Source organism: Panthera uncia, chromosome A2 (assembly GCF_023721935.1).
Source record: "Panthera uncia isolate 11264 chromosome A2, Puncia_PCG_1.0, whole genome shotgun sequence".
NCBI classification, from domain to species: Eukaryota; Metazoa; Chordata; class Mammalia; order Carnivora; family Felidae; genus Panthera; species Panthera uncia.
This window is the reverse complement of record NC_064816.1, coordinates 114,734,981-114,753,835: the sequence shown is the minus strand read 5'-3', so window position 1 is coordinate 114,753,835 and position 18,855 is coordinate 114,734,981. Positions and strand designations below refer to the sequence as shown.

Sequence of the window (18,855 nt, the reverse complement as noted above, 5' to 3'; positions counted from 1 at the left end):
GAGGGAGGGGGAGGGAGGGGGAGGGAGGGGGAGGGAGGGGGAGGGAGGGGGAGGGAGAGACAGAGTATGAGCAGGAGACGGGTAGAGAGAAAGGGAGACACAGGATCACTAGCAGGCTCCAAGCTGTCAGCACAGAGCCCGATGAAGGGCTCAAAGTCGCTTAACCAACTGAGCTACCCAGGTGCCCCTTGTTCAATAGTTTTTCTGCCCTCCTCACTCTGTACAGCCATTTTTCACTTCTAGATACCCTCAATGTCCCTAATTCTAGCAGCAACTCTTCTTTTCTAGTTTGCTGCTTAACTTATACACACCAATCAAAATTTCAGAACCATTAAAATCAGATCTAAAATAAATTTATTCTGAGGGAGAATCTAGAGGAACCCAGTAGGAAAGTTTTACTGTTGACATTTATGACATTTTGAATATTCAAATGACTTAAAATTTTATTTAAGTAATCTCTACATTCAAAGTGGGGCTTGAACTCGACTCCAAGATCAAGAGTCACATGCTCTTCCAACTAAGCCAGCCAGGCACCCCAAAGAGATTCTCTTGTTTTAGTTCTCTACTACATTGTAAAGAGTTGAAATTGCCAGAAAATCTGTAGCACAGTAAAGCACCACCATAATGATCACCTCAATGTAATTCACAAATATTATAAAAAATGGCAAAATTTAAGGACTAGGATACCTGCCATCATAGAGTTTACTATTTAGTCATGTAAAACAGAAAACTCTTATAAAAGCATAAGACAATATGAGCAATATTTAAGCAAGTAGAATAGTAGAGTAACATGGCTATAGAATTGTATAATTAACACTAATTACAAATGACTGGAAGAGACAGTAAATGATATAACAACTCAAAGGAAAAGATCTTTTTTCAGGTAAGGAATGGAGAAAACAGAAGAAAAAAAAAAAGGATTCTGAAAAGTTTTCACAAGACCTGGAGTGACACTGAACCTTTTGATCAAAGAGAGGTGAGTCTGGCAAATTCAAGTTCCCAGTATTTGTTGTATACTACTCTGTACTGTTAAATATTTCATGTTTACAAAACGTTTAAGTTTACAATTGTAAGAAAGGCCCTCAATGCAGAGTTAAGACGAGGCTTATATAAGCTACGTATCAACCTGCTTAAAAAGAAAACAGAATACCTAAGTGGAAGAAATACACAGAAAGTTCTTACCTTGAATATACCAACCCAATCTTTTGGATGTGGATGGATATATGGAGTTAAGGTGTAATGACATTCCAGGTGTGCATTAGGAAGATAACTCTTGGCCACATTTTGAAAGATGACATGGGCAAAGTTGGAAGTCTGCAAGGGGACTTCTTGAAAGGATGTCATTGTGAATCTGTAACAAGTAAATCATGTAAGTTGAATGAAACCAACTAAAAAAAAAACAAAAAAAAAAACCTTACACCTTCAGAAAATGCTTAACATTGAATGCAAATTACATGAGAATTTGCATGCCATAATTATTGACAAGATATATACTTAGAACTCGTCTTTAAAAATGTGGTTAAATTTTTTTAAATGTGTTTAAATATAAAAACACAACCAGGAAATAACAAGTTATAAGATGACTCAGAAAGTTACATAAGGGTTAAATAAAACAAAACCAAAATCAAAAACTCTCAACTCTCTTGGAAAGCCTAGCCCATTGTTTCGTTTGCAAGCAAAAGCAAATGAACCAGAAGTGTTTCTATGCTGAACCCTGGAATTTAGTAATTTTCTTCCTCAATCTGACCCATCCTCCTCTAGGTCTTAGGCTCCTATTAATTGATGTTAACCTCTCTGTGTCTGCATTCCTGACCCATGTTCGTGATCCCTTAGACCAGCATTCTCAACCTGAGCTACATATTAAAATCATTAGGGGGTCTCCAAAAAGGGGGGTTGGGTGGCATCTGGCTGGTTCAGTCGGTACGTAGAGCATGTGACTCCTGATCTCAAGGTTGTGAGTTAGAGACCCACAATGGTTACAGAAGTTACTTAAAAATAAAATCTTTAGGGGTGTCTGGTGGCTCAGTCAGCTAAGCAGCCGACTTCAGCTCAGGTCATGATCTCACAGTTCATGAGCTGGGAGCCCAACATCAGGCTCCCTGCTGTTAGCACAGTCTGCTTTGGATACTCTGTCCCCCTCTCTCTGCCCCCACCCATACACGCTCTCTCAAAGAACATTATAAAAAATAATAATAAAGAACTCAAAAAAAAATGAAAAGATGACAATGACTTTCTGAAGGCAGGATCTGGGGAAGTATGGGTGTGTGCATGCATTTTTTTTTCTTTAAAAAATAAAGATTACTTGGGGAGACACTTTAAGATTTTTTAAATAACCTCTACAACAAGAGGCTTGAACTCACAAACCCAGAGATCAAGAGTCTCATGCTGTACCAACTAAGCCACCAAGGCACCCCTCCCCAAGTAATCTTAAGTATTCATTACCACCTCTCACTCATTTCCACAAATGCCCAGACCCAGCCTGTCTTCATTCAGGACTTCTGGTACACGCTTGTTCAGATATCTCAAATCACATAAAATCTCAGCTGGTCTACTTGACACAACTCAGCTTATCTGTTCCTTTCAGCCTATACTGATTTTATACCCTTTCATTCTGGGTTTAATAATCCTACCTTGGCTTCCAGTGTTCATGTGCTCTTTCCATAGATTTACTGATTTAAAAATAAGTTCTTTTTTATGGGCACCCAGGTGGCTCAGTCGTCAAGTATCTGGCTTCAGCTCAGATCATGATCTCACAGTTCAGGAGTTCAAGTTCCACATTGGGTGAGCTCGAGCTCCACTTTGAGTAAAACACTAGCCCCACTTTCTCTCAGTCCCACCCCTTCCTCCCTCTCTCTCAGCTCCTCATAGGATTCTCTCTCTCTGCCCCTTGCTCAACTGCGCCCTCTCTCTCTCAAAAACTAAGTTGTTGTGTTTTTTTTTTTTTTTAACGTATAGTGCCAATGAAATACATAGCTGTTGAAAATCTATTACAGATTCAGTGAATGTTCACTGGCTTAGTGAACACCAAGCACAAGAGAGATGGTGAAAATGAACTATAAAAATCTGCAAGACACAAATATTTTCCATATTTTGTACTCTACTTTTTGAGAAAAAGGATACAACTGAGAATTTACTCATAAAAGCCATCTATACGTGTGTCACAGACTCAGTACAATTATTATTGATTCTACAGTACACATAAACTATGACAACATCCCTATGGTACTTGCTTCTTAGTCATCACAACAGAAATCTCCGTGATGGGGAAAAAAGAGGCAAGATTTTTGCCAACCAAATTAATCTCATTTACTTCACAAATCAATAAAGTCTCTATAGGGCAAACACAGCGTTAGTCTATACTCATTTTAACGATTAAAAAAGTCTTGGGGCACCTGGGTGGCTCAGTCGGTAAGCATCTGAGTTGAGCTCAAGTCATGGTTTGTGAGTTCGAGCCCCATGTTGGGCTCTGTGCTGACAGCTCGGAGCCTGGAGCCTGCTTTGGATTCTATGTCTCCCGCTCTCTCTGTCCCTCCCATGCTCATGCTCTGTCTCTGTCTCTCAAAAATAAAGGTTAAAAAAGTCTTTATTGCTAAGAAGATCTCAGACAACATGCTTTTACAATATGTTTCTTTTGCTGACCTATTTGAAATACTAGCAAATTTTTGAAGTTTCAAAATAATAACACTTCAGAAAATATCCACTTTTCTTCTTGTGTCTGCTCAACTTCTATTCAAGTACTGCTTTACTGAAACAATATACTGGACATCTCATAAAGAGAATGTCAATGGTGAACCTAGAGGCCACTGCTAGAATACCAGTCTGGTTGACTGTTAGCTAGGTGTGAGCTCTGCCAGGATTCCAAGGTAAGGAGAGCGCATTCAGTAGCAATCCTTCTAGGTAAGATCTCTGCACTAACAAAAAGGCTTTATGACCAGCAGCCCTATTTCACAGAAGGACTTAACTAGTATTCCCCAGCTGGTATGCCAAAGCCTTCAGTAAAATGAAAAAAGGTAGCACTTACTTACAAATATTGGGAACTCTGCATAAAATAAATGAAGTGTTATTTACTTTGCTGCTTTGAATTGTCTGACCTAATTTGGGCTCAGGGGGATGTCATGGTGCTAATAAAGTCACTAATGATAATCTCTTTTCAAGTCAATGGCTTCATAAAGAAGGAAAAAATAACCCATCAATTCCAGTTTTGAAATATTGTTCAGTACTGGTTATATCAGTAAGAGAAGCTATAGCTAAATCAATGAAACCAACCTCTAGCAGACTCAACTACCAAAACTGAGACAAGTGAATAATATTTTTCTACAAAGAAAATGAATACTTCGGTTTCTCTGAGGAGGGTATTTATTAAGGAGAAAATAAGGCTAGATTAGAATGAGTTGCCATGTTTTTAATTAAAAGCAGTTTAAGAATGAAACTTTTTCTTAAAATTTATCATGTTTCCTAAAGTAAACTAAATTAACAAAGCTGTGATTATGTTATAAAACAAGGCAGTAAAGTTTAAACTTTTGTTTAACCTCAACTACAACAGTGTCTTAAAAATCCATAATCAATCTTACACTTTTACTTCACTGAAAAGATGAAAAATAGCAAGAAGGTACAGATCTATGTATTTATGTATGTTTGTTTATATGCTTATAAATTGATCAAAAAGGACTCAAAAAGTACACACAACAGTCTTTACTCAAGAGGAATCTGTGTGAAGGCAACTTTTAATTGATATTTTACTAGTATAGATAAATGCATTGTTTTCACTGTTTTAAATAAACATATTAACATAAAGCTGCATTTTTAAACCTTCCCCCCAAAATTCAAGTTTTAACAGAAAACCCTAAATCAGACTTTAAGTATATTCATGATTATAAATCTTAAGATAATTTGTGATCCTAATAACCTTAATCTCTCTCCAACACTCCTTCCTCCCTTTTTAAAAATTTCAATGCAATTATAACTACAGAAATGTTTTACAAGTCATTCCACTCTCATTACTAGTTTTTCAAACTTTAAAAATTAAATTCCAATATATTTCCTAGTCATAAAAACTTAACAGGGGTAAATGTAATCTGAATGTAATTACCACATGAATTAATCCATTTCCAATAGTAAAATAAAAATTTCCCATAGAAGTCCTGTTTCACTCCTTACTCAGATAAAGAAATGAAAAGATGGGCAAGCTTTAAAAAATGCTGAAATTCACTGAGAATGTCAATGTATCAAGATGATTCACAGGCAGATTTATACAATATCCATGCACACCGGCTCACACAAACACAAACACGCAGAGACACAAAGCCTAGTGGAGAGGTTAATGTGCAAAGTCACTGCATCACCTTGTGGTAATGCTTGGGAAGTGTAACTTCGCTAACATCCTGAGGAAAAGAACAAACTGCACCTCAGCTGGAGAGGAAATATAGCCCCCCCCCCCCCCACACACACACAAAGAGAAATGGAAGCAGCGGGACTAGACCAAATTTTACTTCCCATTCTCTAAAGTACATCTCCAGAAACGTGGGTACGCTAAGATGCAAACGAAGGCTAAGCAAAAATTTTCGACTCAAGAATTAAAGAACCAAACACATTCAGCTGGGAAACCAAGTCTGAAATGCATACACTTGCTGCCTGCAGTGACCTCTTCCATGTTTCCTACTATATTCCCGAACATCTCTAGAGTCGCTTTGTATGAATTATGCTGTAAACTTTATACTATTAAGTCTTTGGTCTAAAATCCAATTATTCTGGGGATTCATCAATATCTAAGGAAAAGACAAATAACGTGCAGTGGGCACTCAGTTAAGTAGCTAAAATAAATTGGGGGGGGGGGGGGGTAGGGAAGAGGTGGAAGCACTTCAGTGTTGTATTTCTTCCTGCTGGAACTTTTTCAAGCACAAAACAAATCTGTCTTTTGTGGTAGTATTTTTCCAGTGGCTTCTGCTACTTATTTTATTTTGCTGGACTAGTCCAAAATGTAAGCCTCAGCCAAGCGAACTAGAAAATATACTCTGAATTTTGTTCTGTGTGATAGGATTGTGGTAATTGTGGGTTTTTTTTTTCCCCAAAGTCCTTATCAAGTTAAAGACACTAAACTAATTATAAGTGAAATATCCTGATGTCCAGGATTTATTTGCTTTTAAAACTCCAGGGGGAAAAATGTTTTGGAGGAGATAAAACAAGATTAGCAAAATGGTCGTTCCTTCCACCGCTTGTTCTCCTTTTGCGTATGTTTGTAAGTAAAGATCAGTAATAAAAACTCCATGTATGACCTGCAATAGAACACCTTATATACAGTGAATGACAAACTCAGCAAAAAAAAAAAAAAAAAAAAAGTCTTTAAAATCTTCAGTTAAAAATATATGAACTTTTAAAATTATCTCCAAACTTCAGTCCCATAGGACACACAAATATCTGAAGGAAAAGCTGTTTAACATTCTAATAGTTTCCAATTATTCATACTTTAGCTCAAAGATTATCAGCTGGTTTATAGAGCAGAAAAATGTTATCTGAAATCTTTTTGGAAGGCAGAAGCAAAGCCAACAATCTGTTAATTTGCACTCTTACAACCAGCATCCCTATCTCTAGAATTCTTTACAGCTGAGTACCACTACACTCTGCCCAGGTGTCACTCATACCACTTTTATTTACTCCGTAGATTGTTTTTAAAGGTGGCTTCTAAAAAAAACTCTATCTTGGGGCACCTGAGTGGCTCAGTCAGTTAAGCGTCCAACTCTTGATGTCGCTCAGGTCCTGATCTCAAGATTGGTGAGTTCCAGTCCCGCGACTAGCTCTGCACTGTCAGCACCGCTCTGTGTGGTGTTCTCTCGCTCCTGCGCCCCTCCCCCTGCTCACGCTCTCTCAAAATAAACTTACTTAAAGATTTTATTTTTATTTTTGAGGGGGGTGGGTGGAAGAAGCTGGCTCTGCAGTGAGAGCAGAAAGGCCAGTGCGGGGCTGGAACCCACGAACTGTGAGATCATGACCTGAGCTGAAGTCTGATGGCTAACCGACTGAGCCACCCAGGCGCCCCTCAAAATAAACTTTATTTAAAAAAGAGAGAGAGAGAGAGAAAATAAAAAGCTATGATCTTGGCCCATATAAAGAGAATTTTTATCTTTCTGTAAGGATTTGAGCCAAAATAAACTTTAAAAGCCAGAAGAGCATACAGCCAAAATTTTACTTAGTAATATCCAAAATCCAAAAAACTAAAATCCAACAAACCTCACATATGTATTCCCCCAAAGCACATGAGCATCGTTAGAATGTTTCATATTTAACATTAAAATGGCTACAGCATTAACTGTAAACAGGTATACAACTCAATGTGACTACAAGAAAAAACAACAGGATGTTGAAGTTGCAAAAAATAAATTGAAGAGACCTAATAAGTCATTTCTAACGTAATCAATACTTCGAGAAACCAAGTTTAAGAACAAAACAAAGGCCTGGCCTCAGGCCCTTCTCTCTACCTGTATGGGACTTTGAGGGGCAATCGTCCCACTTTTAGATTAACATGTTATTGAATTTATCTCTTTAAATGATTTGGAACGGAGCACGAAAATCGTAATTAGTGCCACAGTTCGCGCTGTTTGTAGAACTTTTACAATGAGTATAATGCAGACTTGAGTAAGATTTCCCGTCTAAATCCTTGTAAATCCTTGTGCTAAGCAACGTTTGAAGCCTTAAAACCTATTATACAGAAAGTCAAATGCCACCGTGTTTTCAAATAAACCTATTATTAAAAAGGGAACTAAATGTATCAACAGTCACAGACACACACACACACAACCCCACCCACACCCAATTCAAACAAAGATTGCCCCAGGCGAGGAGACCGGTCGGGACCAGACCACAACTTGCGAGCCTGCAGGGTGTTGGGTGGAGGAAAGGGAGAGTTATGAAATCAAGAAAAGTTGCCTAAGCAAAAGAAGACGTGTGGCTCTCTTAAGACTTTTTTTTTCTTTTTTTGAGATCCCTCGGAACGTTAAGCGTAGGAGCCACCCATAAACAGACGAAAGAAACTTTTACCAGACCTGTAGCCCAGGTGAAGGCTGCGATCCGGCCCCAACAGCTAACTCCGCCCCCCGCCCGCAAACGGAGGCGGCGCAGTGAGTCTCCGCCTCCTTCTCCAACGGCGACACAAACCAAAACACCTGGGTTTCACCCCACCCGAGCAAACCCGAGCCTCGGACTCGACCAGTTTTCCCAAGCTCGCCTACGCCGGCAGCACACATACTGCCCTCAGAGCACACCCTAGAATGGGCCTCGGGCAAGACAGGTTCTTCTTCGGGGGTCCCCCGTGTCACTCGCCCCCGCCACAGTGCCCACGTCCCCCAGGGCTCCCCCCAAATCGCGAAGGCCTATCCCGGGGCCTCCCCGCCGTGTGGGGCGGCCACCCGTCGTTTTTCCCAGCCCCACTGCTAACCGAAGTTGCCCACACCCCCGTTACAACCGTAGTCCAGAAGGAAAAGTTTGTCCTGGGGAAGGAAAGCATCGTCATTTGGCTGCATCGTCACCACGGCGATCATTCCCGAGACTGGCCAGGCCCCTAGACTCTTTAAGAGCTGAGGAGCGTACCGCGAGCCCCCAAAGAGCTCCAGCTGGGGCCCCGCACAAGTCGCTGGAGCCGGTCGGGGAAGGCACTTACCCTGCGAGGAGCCCCAAGACAGAGGGAGCGTTAGAGAGGCTTCCGAGCCGGTGCCGCCATCAGCCGCCGAACCTCTTCCGCCACCACTACCTCTCTCCCCCGACCGGCTACACCTCCCCTCAGTGCCAAAAAGCCGGCGGCACGTCACTTCCGGCTGTGGGCCCGCCCCTTCCGCCACCGCCGCGCTTGGTGGGCCGGGCCATTCAGCTGAAATGAAGTCTCTGCAAACGTGACCTTTCACCAGCTCTGCGGGCGGATCCAAATTCCAGACCGGCCTTTTACCCCGGCTCGGCTACTCCTCCTCTTTCTTCGGCCTCCCAGGAATCGCCCGCAGACCTAGTCAAACAGGGTCCGTTTGGATTTGCGTTTTTCATTTAATTATTACTTTGACCGGAAAGTTAGGTAACTTACCAGTTAGGTTGAAAGGGTAGTCCAAAGTTACATGGACTATTACCATGGCATTGCCCGGCTCTTAAAAATCCTGTCTAAATGAATCCGTTTATTTTATAGATGACAAAGTAGGGAAACGAGAGAAGTGAAGGAGCGGACCACAGGGCTAGGACTGCAACCCCTAACTCGAGAGCTCTAGCCCAACTCCTGGTCCAGTCCTGTGCTTGCTTGACTGAGATTTTGTTCATTGGAAGACCTCGGTTCTAGACGCGATACAGTTCCAATGCTCTAGGATTTCCTTTTGTCCCAGCAGTGGTCTCTTTCTGCCCGCACTTCTATGAGTGGTTACCTGCTTTTATTATCTGTGTTATTTTGCTTTTATTATCTGTTATTTTGTGTGTGTGTGTGTGTGTGTAAATTTTGTCCTGTGTTTTCTGTTCAATTATATTTTCTAAAATCACTTTTGACTGTGATGTCTCTTACCTTCCTATAGCAGGCATTCAGTTTGAATCCAAACTCCACGGAAGCAAGTGTTTCTGTTCTATTTCATCATATTCCTCTGTTGCTATAAAACCCTTTTAAGGGGCGCCTGGGTGGCTCCGTCGGTTAAGCGTCTGACTTCGGCTCAGGTCATGATCTCACGGTCTGTGAGTTCGAGCCCCGCGTCAGGCTCTGTGCTGACAGCTCAGAGCCTGGAGCCTGTTTCAGATTCTGTGTCTCCCTCTCTCTCTGCCCCCTTCCCTGTTCATGCTCTGTCTCTCTCTGTCTCAAAAATAAATAAACGTTAAAAAAAATAAAAAAAAAAAACCTTTTAAAATCATCAATATCTCCAGTAAAGAAAGGATAATTACCTCACATTAAATGCTCTAAATACAGAACATACAGAATCTTGTCATAGTCTTTCATTTTTTTCTTCCACATGCTTAAGATTACAATACCTTCAGGGGCACCTGGGTGGCTCAGTCGGTTGAGTGTCTGACTTGGGCTCAGGTCATGATCTCAAGGCCCGGCCTCCTGCTCTGTGCCAACAGCTCAGAGCCTGGAGCCTGCTTTGGATTCTGTGTCTCCCTCTCTCTCTACCCCTCCTCCACTTGCACTCTGTCCGTCTCTCAAAAATAAACATTAAAAATTAAAAAAATATTACAATACCTTCAATAATACAGGTTCTTAATGTTTGCTCAATTGCTTCCTATAAAAACCTTTGAACTTGGTTCTGTTGTATATCATACTTGATGGTAGAATTTCAGAAGAACTTTATAGGTCATTTAGTACCAACCTCCTTATTTTACAGATGATGATATTGGTGGGATAATATCACTGATCACTAGTGTTACTATTAGCAGTCTTCTAGTAGTGGAAATAACTGCATCCCTTAAGAAATGAAAATATAGTAGGGGCGCCTGGGTGGCTCAGTCTGTTGAGCTTCCTACTTAGGCTCAGGTCATGATCTCAAGGTTGGTGGGTTTGAGCCCACGTCGGCCTCTGTGCTGACAGCTGGGAGCCTGGAGCCTGCTTCTGATTCCCTGCCTCCGTCTCTCTCTGCCCCTCGCCCACTCAAACTCTGTCTCTCTTCCTCACTAAAAAATAAATAAACACTAAAGAAAATTTTTTGGGGGCGCCTGGGTGGCTCAGTCAGTTAAGCATCTGACTTCGGCTCAGGTCATGATCTCTCGGTTGGTGAGTTCAAGCTCCACGTCAGGCTCTGTGCTGACAGCTAGATTCTAGAGCCTGCCTCAGATTCTGTGTCTCCCCCTCTCTCTGCCCCTCTCATGCTCTCATGCTCTGCCTCACAATGATAAACATTAAAAAAATTTTTTTAATAAAAAAATCTTTTTAAAGAAATGTAAAGATAGTAGTAAATTTTATAAGCACAATTTTTCAGAGGTGTCACTCTTTTTTAACCACATTACTTGTTTATATATAATTTCTAATTGTCACCAATTTTCAGTTAATGAAATCAGAAAAACAATGTGCTTAAGAAAAGCCATAATTGGAAAGCATTTTTATGCAAGTCTTTTTACTTTATTTTGTTATTTTTGATAATTTCTTGAATTTTTAGACCTTATTTTCCCCATGAAGGTATTTGCTTAGGAACTGTAACTTGCTTTAATCCAGTTAATAATGGCCCCTTGAATTTTTAGACCATGTTTCTCCCAGTAAGCTAAATATATATCCTTTCGGTATTTAATTGAATTGTTAAAAATTAGCCTATTGTAGATACAGCAGTGTACTTGGGCCATAAGGGATATGGATCCACACATGAAGCCTTTGGGCCAGGTGGGTTTCAGAATTCAGAATTTTTTAGACTTCCGAAAAATGTACTTGCTTTATGTTCCATGACATTGCACAAGGTCTGCAACAGCACATCATAATCAAGTTAACATTTTTTGAGGAAAAATTATGACTACCACACTACAAGGTAGGATAAAGCACACAGTCTTCAATTCAGATCAGGTTTTTCAGATCAAGCTTTGCCACTCTGCTATGATGCATTCAGGTGAGTTCAGGTCAAGACAGGTTTTGCCACAAAACGTGAAGAGAACATTTTACCTTCAAAACAGTGAATAAGGGATTGTAGACCTGTTCCAAGAATTATTGGAAAGTAAACCCCTTAGGATCTCATAATATTTCTGGAGCAATTATAATTTCAAGTAGTTTCTAGATGGTTCTCCTAATCTATCACCTACCATCTGTCCCGTGTTTAGATTGAGCAAATATCTAAAAGACACCATTCCTCTGTTAGAAGGATTCATGATAACAAAGGGAAGAAAATAAATGAATCTATGAAAATGTGGGTGACTTTAAAATATGACAATAAAACAGGTATAAAAGATACCCAGAGATGAGAGAACTCAGTGTAGTCTTGGTGAGCAGTATACTTTTCTTGGAGGAGGTAGACCGCTGGTAAAGCATTTTGATGAAGGCATGGAAGTAAGAAGACCAAGTCAGAATATAAGAGCTTGGGCACAGGAGTCAGGCAGGGAGAAGATCGTTAACAAAAAACAATCGCCATCTGTTTAGTACACAGTGCTGGTCAGCCACTCTGCCAGATATTTCGGATGCCTCCACTCGTCACAGCAATCCTATACAGTATCACCCCAATATGCAGGGAAATGTAGCTTCGGAAAAGTTAAATAGCTTGCCCATGATCATGAAAAGGGCAAACCAGACTTGCACTCAAATCTGTAACTCTCAAAGTTCATCCATTCTCCCCCGTACCATGCTGTTTCTTTTCTTTTCTTTCTTTCTTTCTTTCTTTCTTTCTTTCTTTCTTTTTTTTTTTTTTTTTTTGTTATGCTGTTTCTTGATAAATGCTTTTTGGTCATATAGAATGTGAGCTGGGTTCTGCCAGGTGCTCTGGGAAGACAGAACAAAGCATGGTAAGAAATGGACCTTGAGTAGTAAAGGAGAAAGAAGGCACAATACAAAATACTTAATTTTGAATTAGCAAGACTCTGTTAAACTGAACTAGGCCTTGAAAGATGAACAGGATCTGAGAAGGCAGATAAAGGGCTTATTGGAAAGAATAATTAAAAGGGCACAAATTTGACAAATACGTGGGACAACATGGTTTGAAAATTGGAAAAACTAAGTTCCAATAGACATGTTATAGAAATATTACGAGTTTTGAAAGCCAGGCAAAATAAATCATTTTCATCTTTCAGAATGGTGATTTTCCTCAGAGTTTATATTAAAGATTCCCTTTGCTGGCACAAAAACAGACACATAGACCAATGGAATAGAATAGAAACCCCAGAACTAGACCCACAAACGTATGGCCAACTCATCTTTGACAAAGCAGGAAAGAACATCCAATGGAAAAAAGACAGTCTCTTTAACAAATATTGCTGGGAGAACTGGACAGCAACATGCAGAAGGTTGAAACTAGACCACTTTCTCACACCATTCACAAAAGTAAACTCAAAATGGATAAAGGACCTGAATGTGAGACAGGAAACCATCAAAACCCTAGAGGAGAAAGCAGGAAAAGACCACTCTGACCTCAGCCGTAGCAATCTCTTACTCAACACATCCCCAAAGGCAAGGGAATTAAAAGCAAAAATGAATTACTGGGACCTTATGAAGATAAAAAGCTTCTGCACAGCAAAGGAAACAACCAACAAAACTAAAAGGCAACCAACGGAATGGGAAAAGATATTTGCAAATGTCATATCGGACAAAGGGCTAGTATCCAAAATCTATAAAGAGCTCACCAAACTCCACACCCGAAAAACAAATAACCCAGTGAAGAAATGGTCAGAAAACATGAATAGACACTTCTCTAAAGAAGACATCCAGATGGCCAACAGACACATGAAACGATGCTCAACGTCGCTCCTTATCAGGGAAATACAAATCAAAACCACACTCAGATATCACCTCACGCCAGTCAGAGTGGCCAAAATGAACAAATCAGGAGACTATAGATGCCGGTGAGGATGTGGAGAAACGGGAACCCTCTTGCACTGTTGGTGGGAATGCAAATTGGTGCAGCCGCTCTGGAAAGCAGTGTGGAGGTTCCTCAGAAAATTAAAAATAGACCTACCCTATGACCCAGCAATAGCACTGCTAGGAATTTACCCAAGGGATACAGGAGTACTGATGCATAGGGGCACTTGTACCCCAATGTTTATAGCAGCACTCTCAACAATAGCCAAATTATGGAAAGAGCCTAAATGTCCATCAACTGATGAATGGATAAAGAAATTGTGGTTTATATACACAATGGAGTACTACATGGCAATGAGAAAGAACGAAATATGGCCTTTTGTAGCAACGTGGATGGAACTGGAGAGTGCGATGCTAAGTGAAATAAGCCATACAGAGAAAGACAGATACCATATGTTTTCACTCTTACGTGGATCCTGAGAAACGTAACAGAAACCCATGGAGGAGGGGAAGGAAAAAAAAAAAAAAAAAAGAGGTTAGAGTGGGAGAGAGCCAAAGCATAAGAGACTCTTAAAAACTGGAAACAAACTGAGGGTTGATGGGGGGTGGGAGGGAGGGGAGGGTGGGTGATGGGTATTGAGGAGGGCACCTTTTGGGTTAAGCACTGGGTGTGGTATGGAAACCAATTTGACAATAAACTTCATATATTGAAAAAAAAAAGATTCCCTTTGCTAGAAATGATTCTTTCCTTAAAAATCAATACAACTGTTTGGGGTGCCTGTGTGGCTCAGCCGGTTGAGCATCCTACTTCGGCTCATGTCATGATCTCACAGCTTGTGAGTTCAAGCCCCGCGTTGAGCTCTGTGCTGACAGCTCAGAGCCTGAAGCCTGCTTCAGATTCTGTGCCTCCCTCTCTCTGCCCCTAACCCACTCGCATTCTGTCTCTGTCCCTCTCAAAACGAAATAAACATTAAAAACAAAAATTTTTTTAATCAATACATCTGTAAACCTTTGTTTTAAAAAGAGAGCTTTTTAAGATAAGATATGAATAATGATGGGTTCTGGATAGAGAAAGAGAGGATTCCAACACTGTAAATAGGGTTATCTTCTCTTACTCTGTTAGGAGATGGTCTTGATGTACTTATTCCTTACCCACATTGCCTCTCCTCTGCTACTCTCCCAATTGTTTATAAAAAACTTTGCTCCTTTGGGGTGGATGTCAATGAGCTATTACCCTCTCTTCTGTCCTTGTTTCTGTCATCTGCTGATCTCCAAGTCACTCTTCCTCATTCAGTGAAGAATATCACCTTGTGCAGTCTTCCTCTCCGTTTGGTGTCTCCTTGGATGAGATCAAAATTAGAAGGCCAACAGGCTGGGCTTTTAATTCCTTATTTTTTTTTTAATTTTTTTTTTACATTTATTTATTTTTGAGAGGCAGAGAGAGACAGAGCACAAGTGGGGAAGGGGCAGAGAGAGAAGGAGACACAGAATCTGAGGCAGGCTCCAGGCTCTGAGCGGTCAAAGCAGAGCCTGACGCGGGGCTCAATCTCACAAACCGCGAGATCATGACCTGAGCCAAAGTAGGATGCTTAACCGACTGAGCCACCCAGGCGCCCCTGGGCTTTCAATTTCTTGAACCCCCTCATCTCCAATAACCTCCACCCCACTCCAGATACCTATTTCCATGCTCATACCTTGGACCTTGTCCCCACCTGTAACTCCTTAACCTTCAAAATTAAGCATCTTGCTCTTTGACAACAACCTTGAGGGCTTGAACTCAGGACCCTGAGATCAAGACCTGAGCTGCAATCAAGAGTCAGATGCTTAACTGAGCCACCCCAACGCCCCAACCTTTTATTCTTCTAACTTGCTTATTCAAATATGCCCACTCTATTTCTCAAACTCATCGAGATCTCTAATCCATTCAGCTTTCTCCTTTTAATACTTCCCTTCTTATCCAACTCTAAGTCCATGGATTCTAATTTTGTTAACATATGTTCAATATCCTATCCAATATTTTGATTTTCTATCTTACAAATGAAGTGCAATTTCCCATAACAAATGTGTTTATAGACTCTGGAATCGTCATATGCTTTACCACAAAAGTTATGTCTGAGCGTACTAAGCAAAAACTTTGGTGTTAAAATTGAATGTTTTGGGACCCAGGTATCAACTGATAAATGAATGGATAAGGAAGATGTGACGTATACACACGGTGGAATACTATTCAACCATCGAAAAGGATGAGATCTTGCCACTTGTGACAACATGCATGGACCTAGAGGATATTATGCCAGGTGAAATAAGTCAGAGTAAAAACAAGTAATATATGATGTCACTTATAGAAGGAATCTAAAAAACAACAGTTTGGGGCACTGGGTGGCTCAGTCAGTTGAGCATCCCACTTTGGCTCAGGTCATGATCTCACGATTCGTGAGTTCAAGCCCCACGTTGAGCTTGCTGCTATCAGCTCAGTGCCCACTTTGGATCCTATGTCTCCCCCTCTCTCTGCCCCTCCCCTACTTCCTCTCTCTCTCTCAAAAATGAATTAACGCTAAAAAAATAAAAAACAACAACAAAAATGAATAAAAGAACAAAAAGAAATACATAAATACAGAGAACCAACTGATGGTTGCCAGAGGGGTTTGGGGTGGGAGGATGAACAAAATGGGTGAAAGGAAGTGGGAGATACAATTATGGAATGAATAAGTTACCCGGATGAAAGGTATAGCATAGGGAATACAGTCAATGGTAATATGGTATTGTAATGGTATTGTATGGTAACAGATAGTAGCTATGCTTGTGAGCATAGTATGATCTATAAGCTTGTTTTTTTTTTTTTAACGTTTATTTATTTTTGAGACAGAGAGAGACAGAGCATGAATGGGGGGAGGGACAGAGAGAGAGGGAGACACAGAATCGGAAGCAGGCTCCAGGCTCTGAGCTGTCGGCCCAGAGCCCGACGCGGGGCTCGAACCCACGGACCGCGAGATCGTGACCTGAGCTGAAGTCGGACGCTTAACCGACTGAGCCACCCAGACGCCCCTATAAGCTTGCTAAATCACTATGTTGTACCCCTGAAATTAATGTAACATTGTATGTCAACTATACTTCAACAAATATGTACACACACACATACATACATAATTAAAAAAAAAAAAAAAACTTTAAAAATTAAACTAGGCACCTAAAACCACCTTAGCGGTCTTTAGGTAGAGCATTGTATCCTTTATACCATTTTCATTCTCAAACTTTCTTGACAATTATTTTGTAACTGATTATACTTAGAATTTATTTTCTAGAAATATATAGTCTTGGGGCATCTGGGTGGCTCAGTCAATTACGAGTCCAACTTCGGCTCAGGTCACAATCTCACGGTCATAGGTTTGAGCCCCATGTCAGGTTCTGTGCTGACAGCTCAGAGCCCGGAGCCTGCTTTGGATTCTGTGTCTCCCTCACTCTCTGTCACACTTCACTTCTACTCTGTCTCTCTCTTCCTCTCAAAATAAATAAAGATTAAAAAAATAAGAAAAAAAAGAAATATAGAGTCTTTAGAGTTTCTATGTAGCCTAAGCAACACTTAAAGATAACTTTATTAAAGTTTCAAATAAAATTATATACGATGTAGAACACACAAATTGTCTTTCAACTAATAAAAGAAAAGCATTTATCATAAAAACATTAAAAATTAACAAGTTAAAGGAATAAAATGAGTGTCTTGGGAAGTTTCTTGCACTATAAAGAGAGAAACTATGTAATTCATGATATTAATAAACACAGCCTGGGGAGCCTGGGTGGCTCAGTCAGTGAAGCGTCTGACTCTTGAAATCAGCTCAGGTCATGATCTCGCCATTATGGGATGGAGCCCCGCATCCAGCTGTGTGCTGAGCTTGGGCCCACTTGGGATTCTCTCTCTCTCCCTCTCTCTAATCCTCCTTTGGTCACGTGTGCACATGCACCCACACAAGCTCTTCCTCTCTCTCTCTCTCTCTCTCAAAATAAATAAATAAACCTTAAAAAGAAAAGAACAGAAAAGAAAAGAAACAGAGCCTGTAGAGATTTATACTTGAGTAAGACATTTGCCCCACCCGGTTCCTAACAGTGCTCTCTGATCCTTACGAAACTGGAGGTCACTGGAAGTAAATATTCTCCTCTCTTCCTTACTGAGAGGAGAATTCTTTGAATTCTTAAGATACCATGTCAAGAAGATTCTTTCCTCTCAGTGTTTTAAATTACACACCTTTATTTTTTGGGCTCGCTTGCATATCAGTGGTAATGAAAGTTAATAAAGGTACTTTTTTAAAGGTAATCTCTAGCCCCTAATGTGGGGCTGGAACTCACGACCCCGAGATCGAATCACATGCTCTACTAACTGAGCCAGCCAGGCGCCCAAACAAAACAAATAAAAGTTATTTTAAGAAAATGTTGGGGCACCTGGGTGGCTCAGTTGGTAAGCTCCCGACTTCAGCTTGGTCATGATCTCAGGGTTCATGGGTTTGAGCCCCGCATCCAGCTCTGCATTGACAGTGTGGATCCTGCTTGGGATTCTCTCTCTCTCTCTCTCTCTCTCTCTCTCTCTCTCAAAATAAGTAAATAAACCTTTTTTCAAAAAAGTAAAAGAAAAAAATGTTATTAATATAATCTCCTGAACTTTTAAATTTTAACAAAAGCTGAATCAAAATTTTAGGTTGAAATATGTTTTTACTTCAGATTTCATCTCCTCCCGCCTTCTCAGGAACTCTGTATTTTCTCTCTTATATTCAAGCCCTCTGCCTCCACGAGGTCCTTCCCATTGTCTCTTCTATTTAATTTTTTTTTAATGTTTATTTATTTTTGAGAGAGAGAGAGACAGAGTGTGAGCCAAGAAGGGGCAGAGAGAGAGAAGGAGACAAAGAATCTGAAGCAGGCTCCAGGCTCTAGCTGTCAGCACAGAGCCCATCGCGGGGTCGAACCCACGAACCGTGAGGTCATGACCTGAGCCGAAGTCTGGCACTTAACCAACTGAGCCACCCAGCCATGCCTCTTCTATTTAATTTTTTAAATATTTCCTGATTCCAGGGGAGCCTGGCTGGCTTGGTCAATGGAGCGTGCAACTCTTAGTCTTGGGATGGTGAGTTCAGGCTCCATGTTGGGTGTAGACATTATTTGAATAAAATCTTAAATGAAATAAAATAAAATCTTAAAAAACAAAATTTCCTCCTTATTTTCCTTCAACTGCTATTGCCTCTTGCCTTCACCTTCACAACCAAACTTCTCACTTTTGAAAAGAATTGTCAATATTCTTCCTCACCATTCCCCACTCTTTCTTACCACCCTTCATTCTGCATGCTGCCCCCATCACATCAAAACAGGTTGCATTAATACCAGAATGTACATAATGTGCTCTAGACAGGCGAATCTATCTTAATATCCATTCACGTCCCACG

At 40.6% G+C, this 18,855-nt stretch overlaps 1 protein-coding gene across 3 annotated transcripts in view; it reads right to left on the bottom strand.

Annotated features, from left to right (window-relative positions):
* TAX1BP1 (Tax1 binding protein 1) overlaps positions 1–8,776 on the bottom strand; it is a 91,000-nt gene extending 82,224 nt beyond the window's left edge. For all 3 annotated transcript variants that reach the window (XM_049642927.1, XM_049642928.1, XM_049642929.1), the window contains exons 1-2: positions 8,651–8,776; positions 1,183–1,351 (exon numbers count right to left, since the gene is read on the bottom strand). In XM_049642927.1, the coding sequence (XP_049498884.1) occupies positions 1,183–1,344 (162 nt within the window). In that variant the 5' untranslated portion in view covers positions 1,345–1,351; positions 8,651–8,776. The remainder of the gene's footprint in view (positions 1–1,182; positions 1,352–8,650) is intronic.
* Between the last annotated feature and the right edge of the window lie 10,079 nt (positions 8,777–18,855).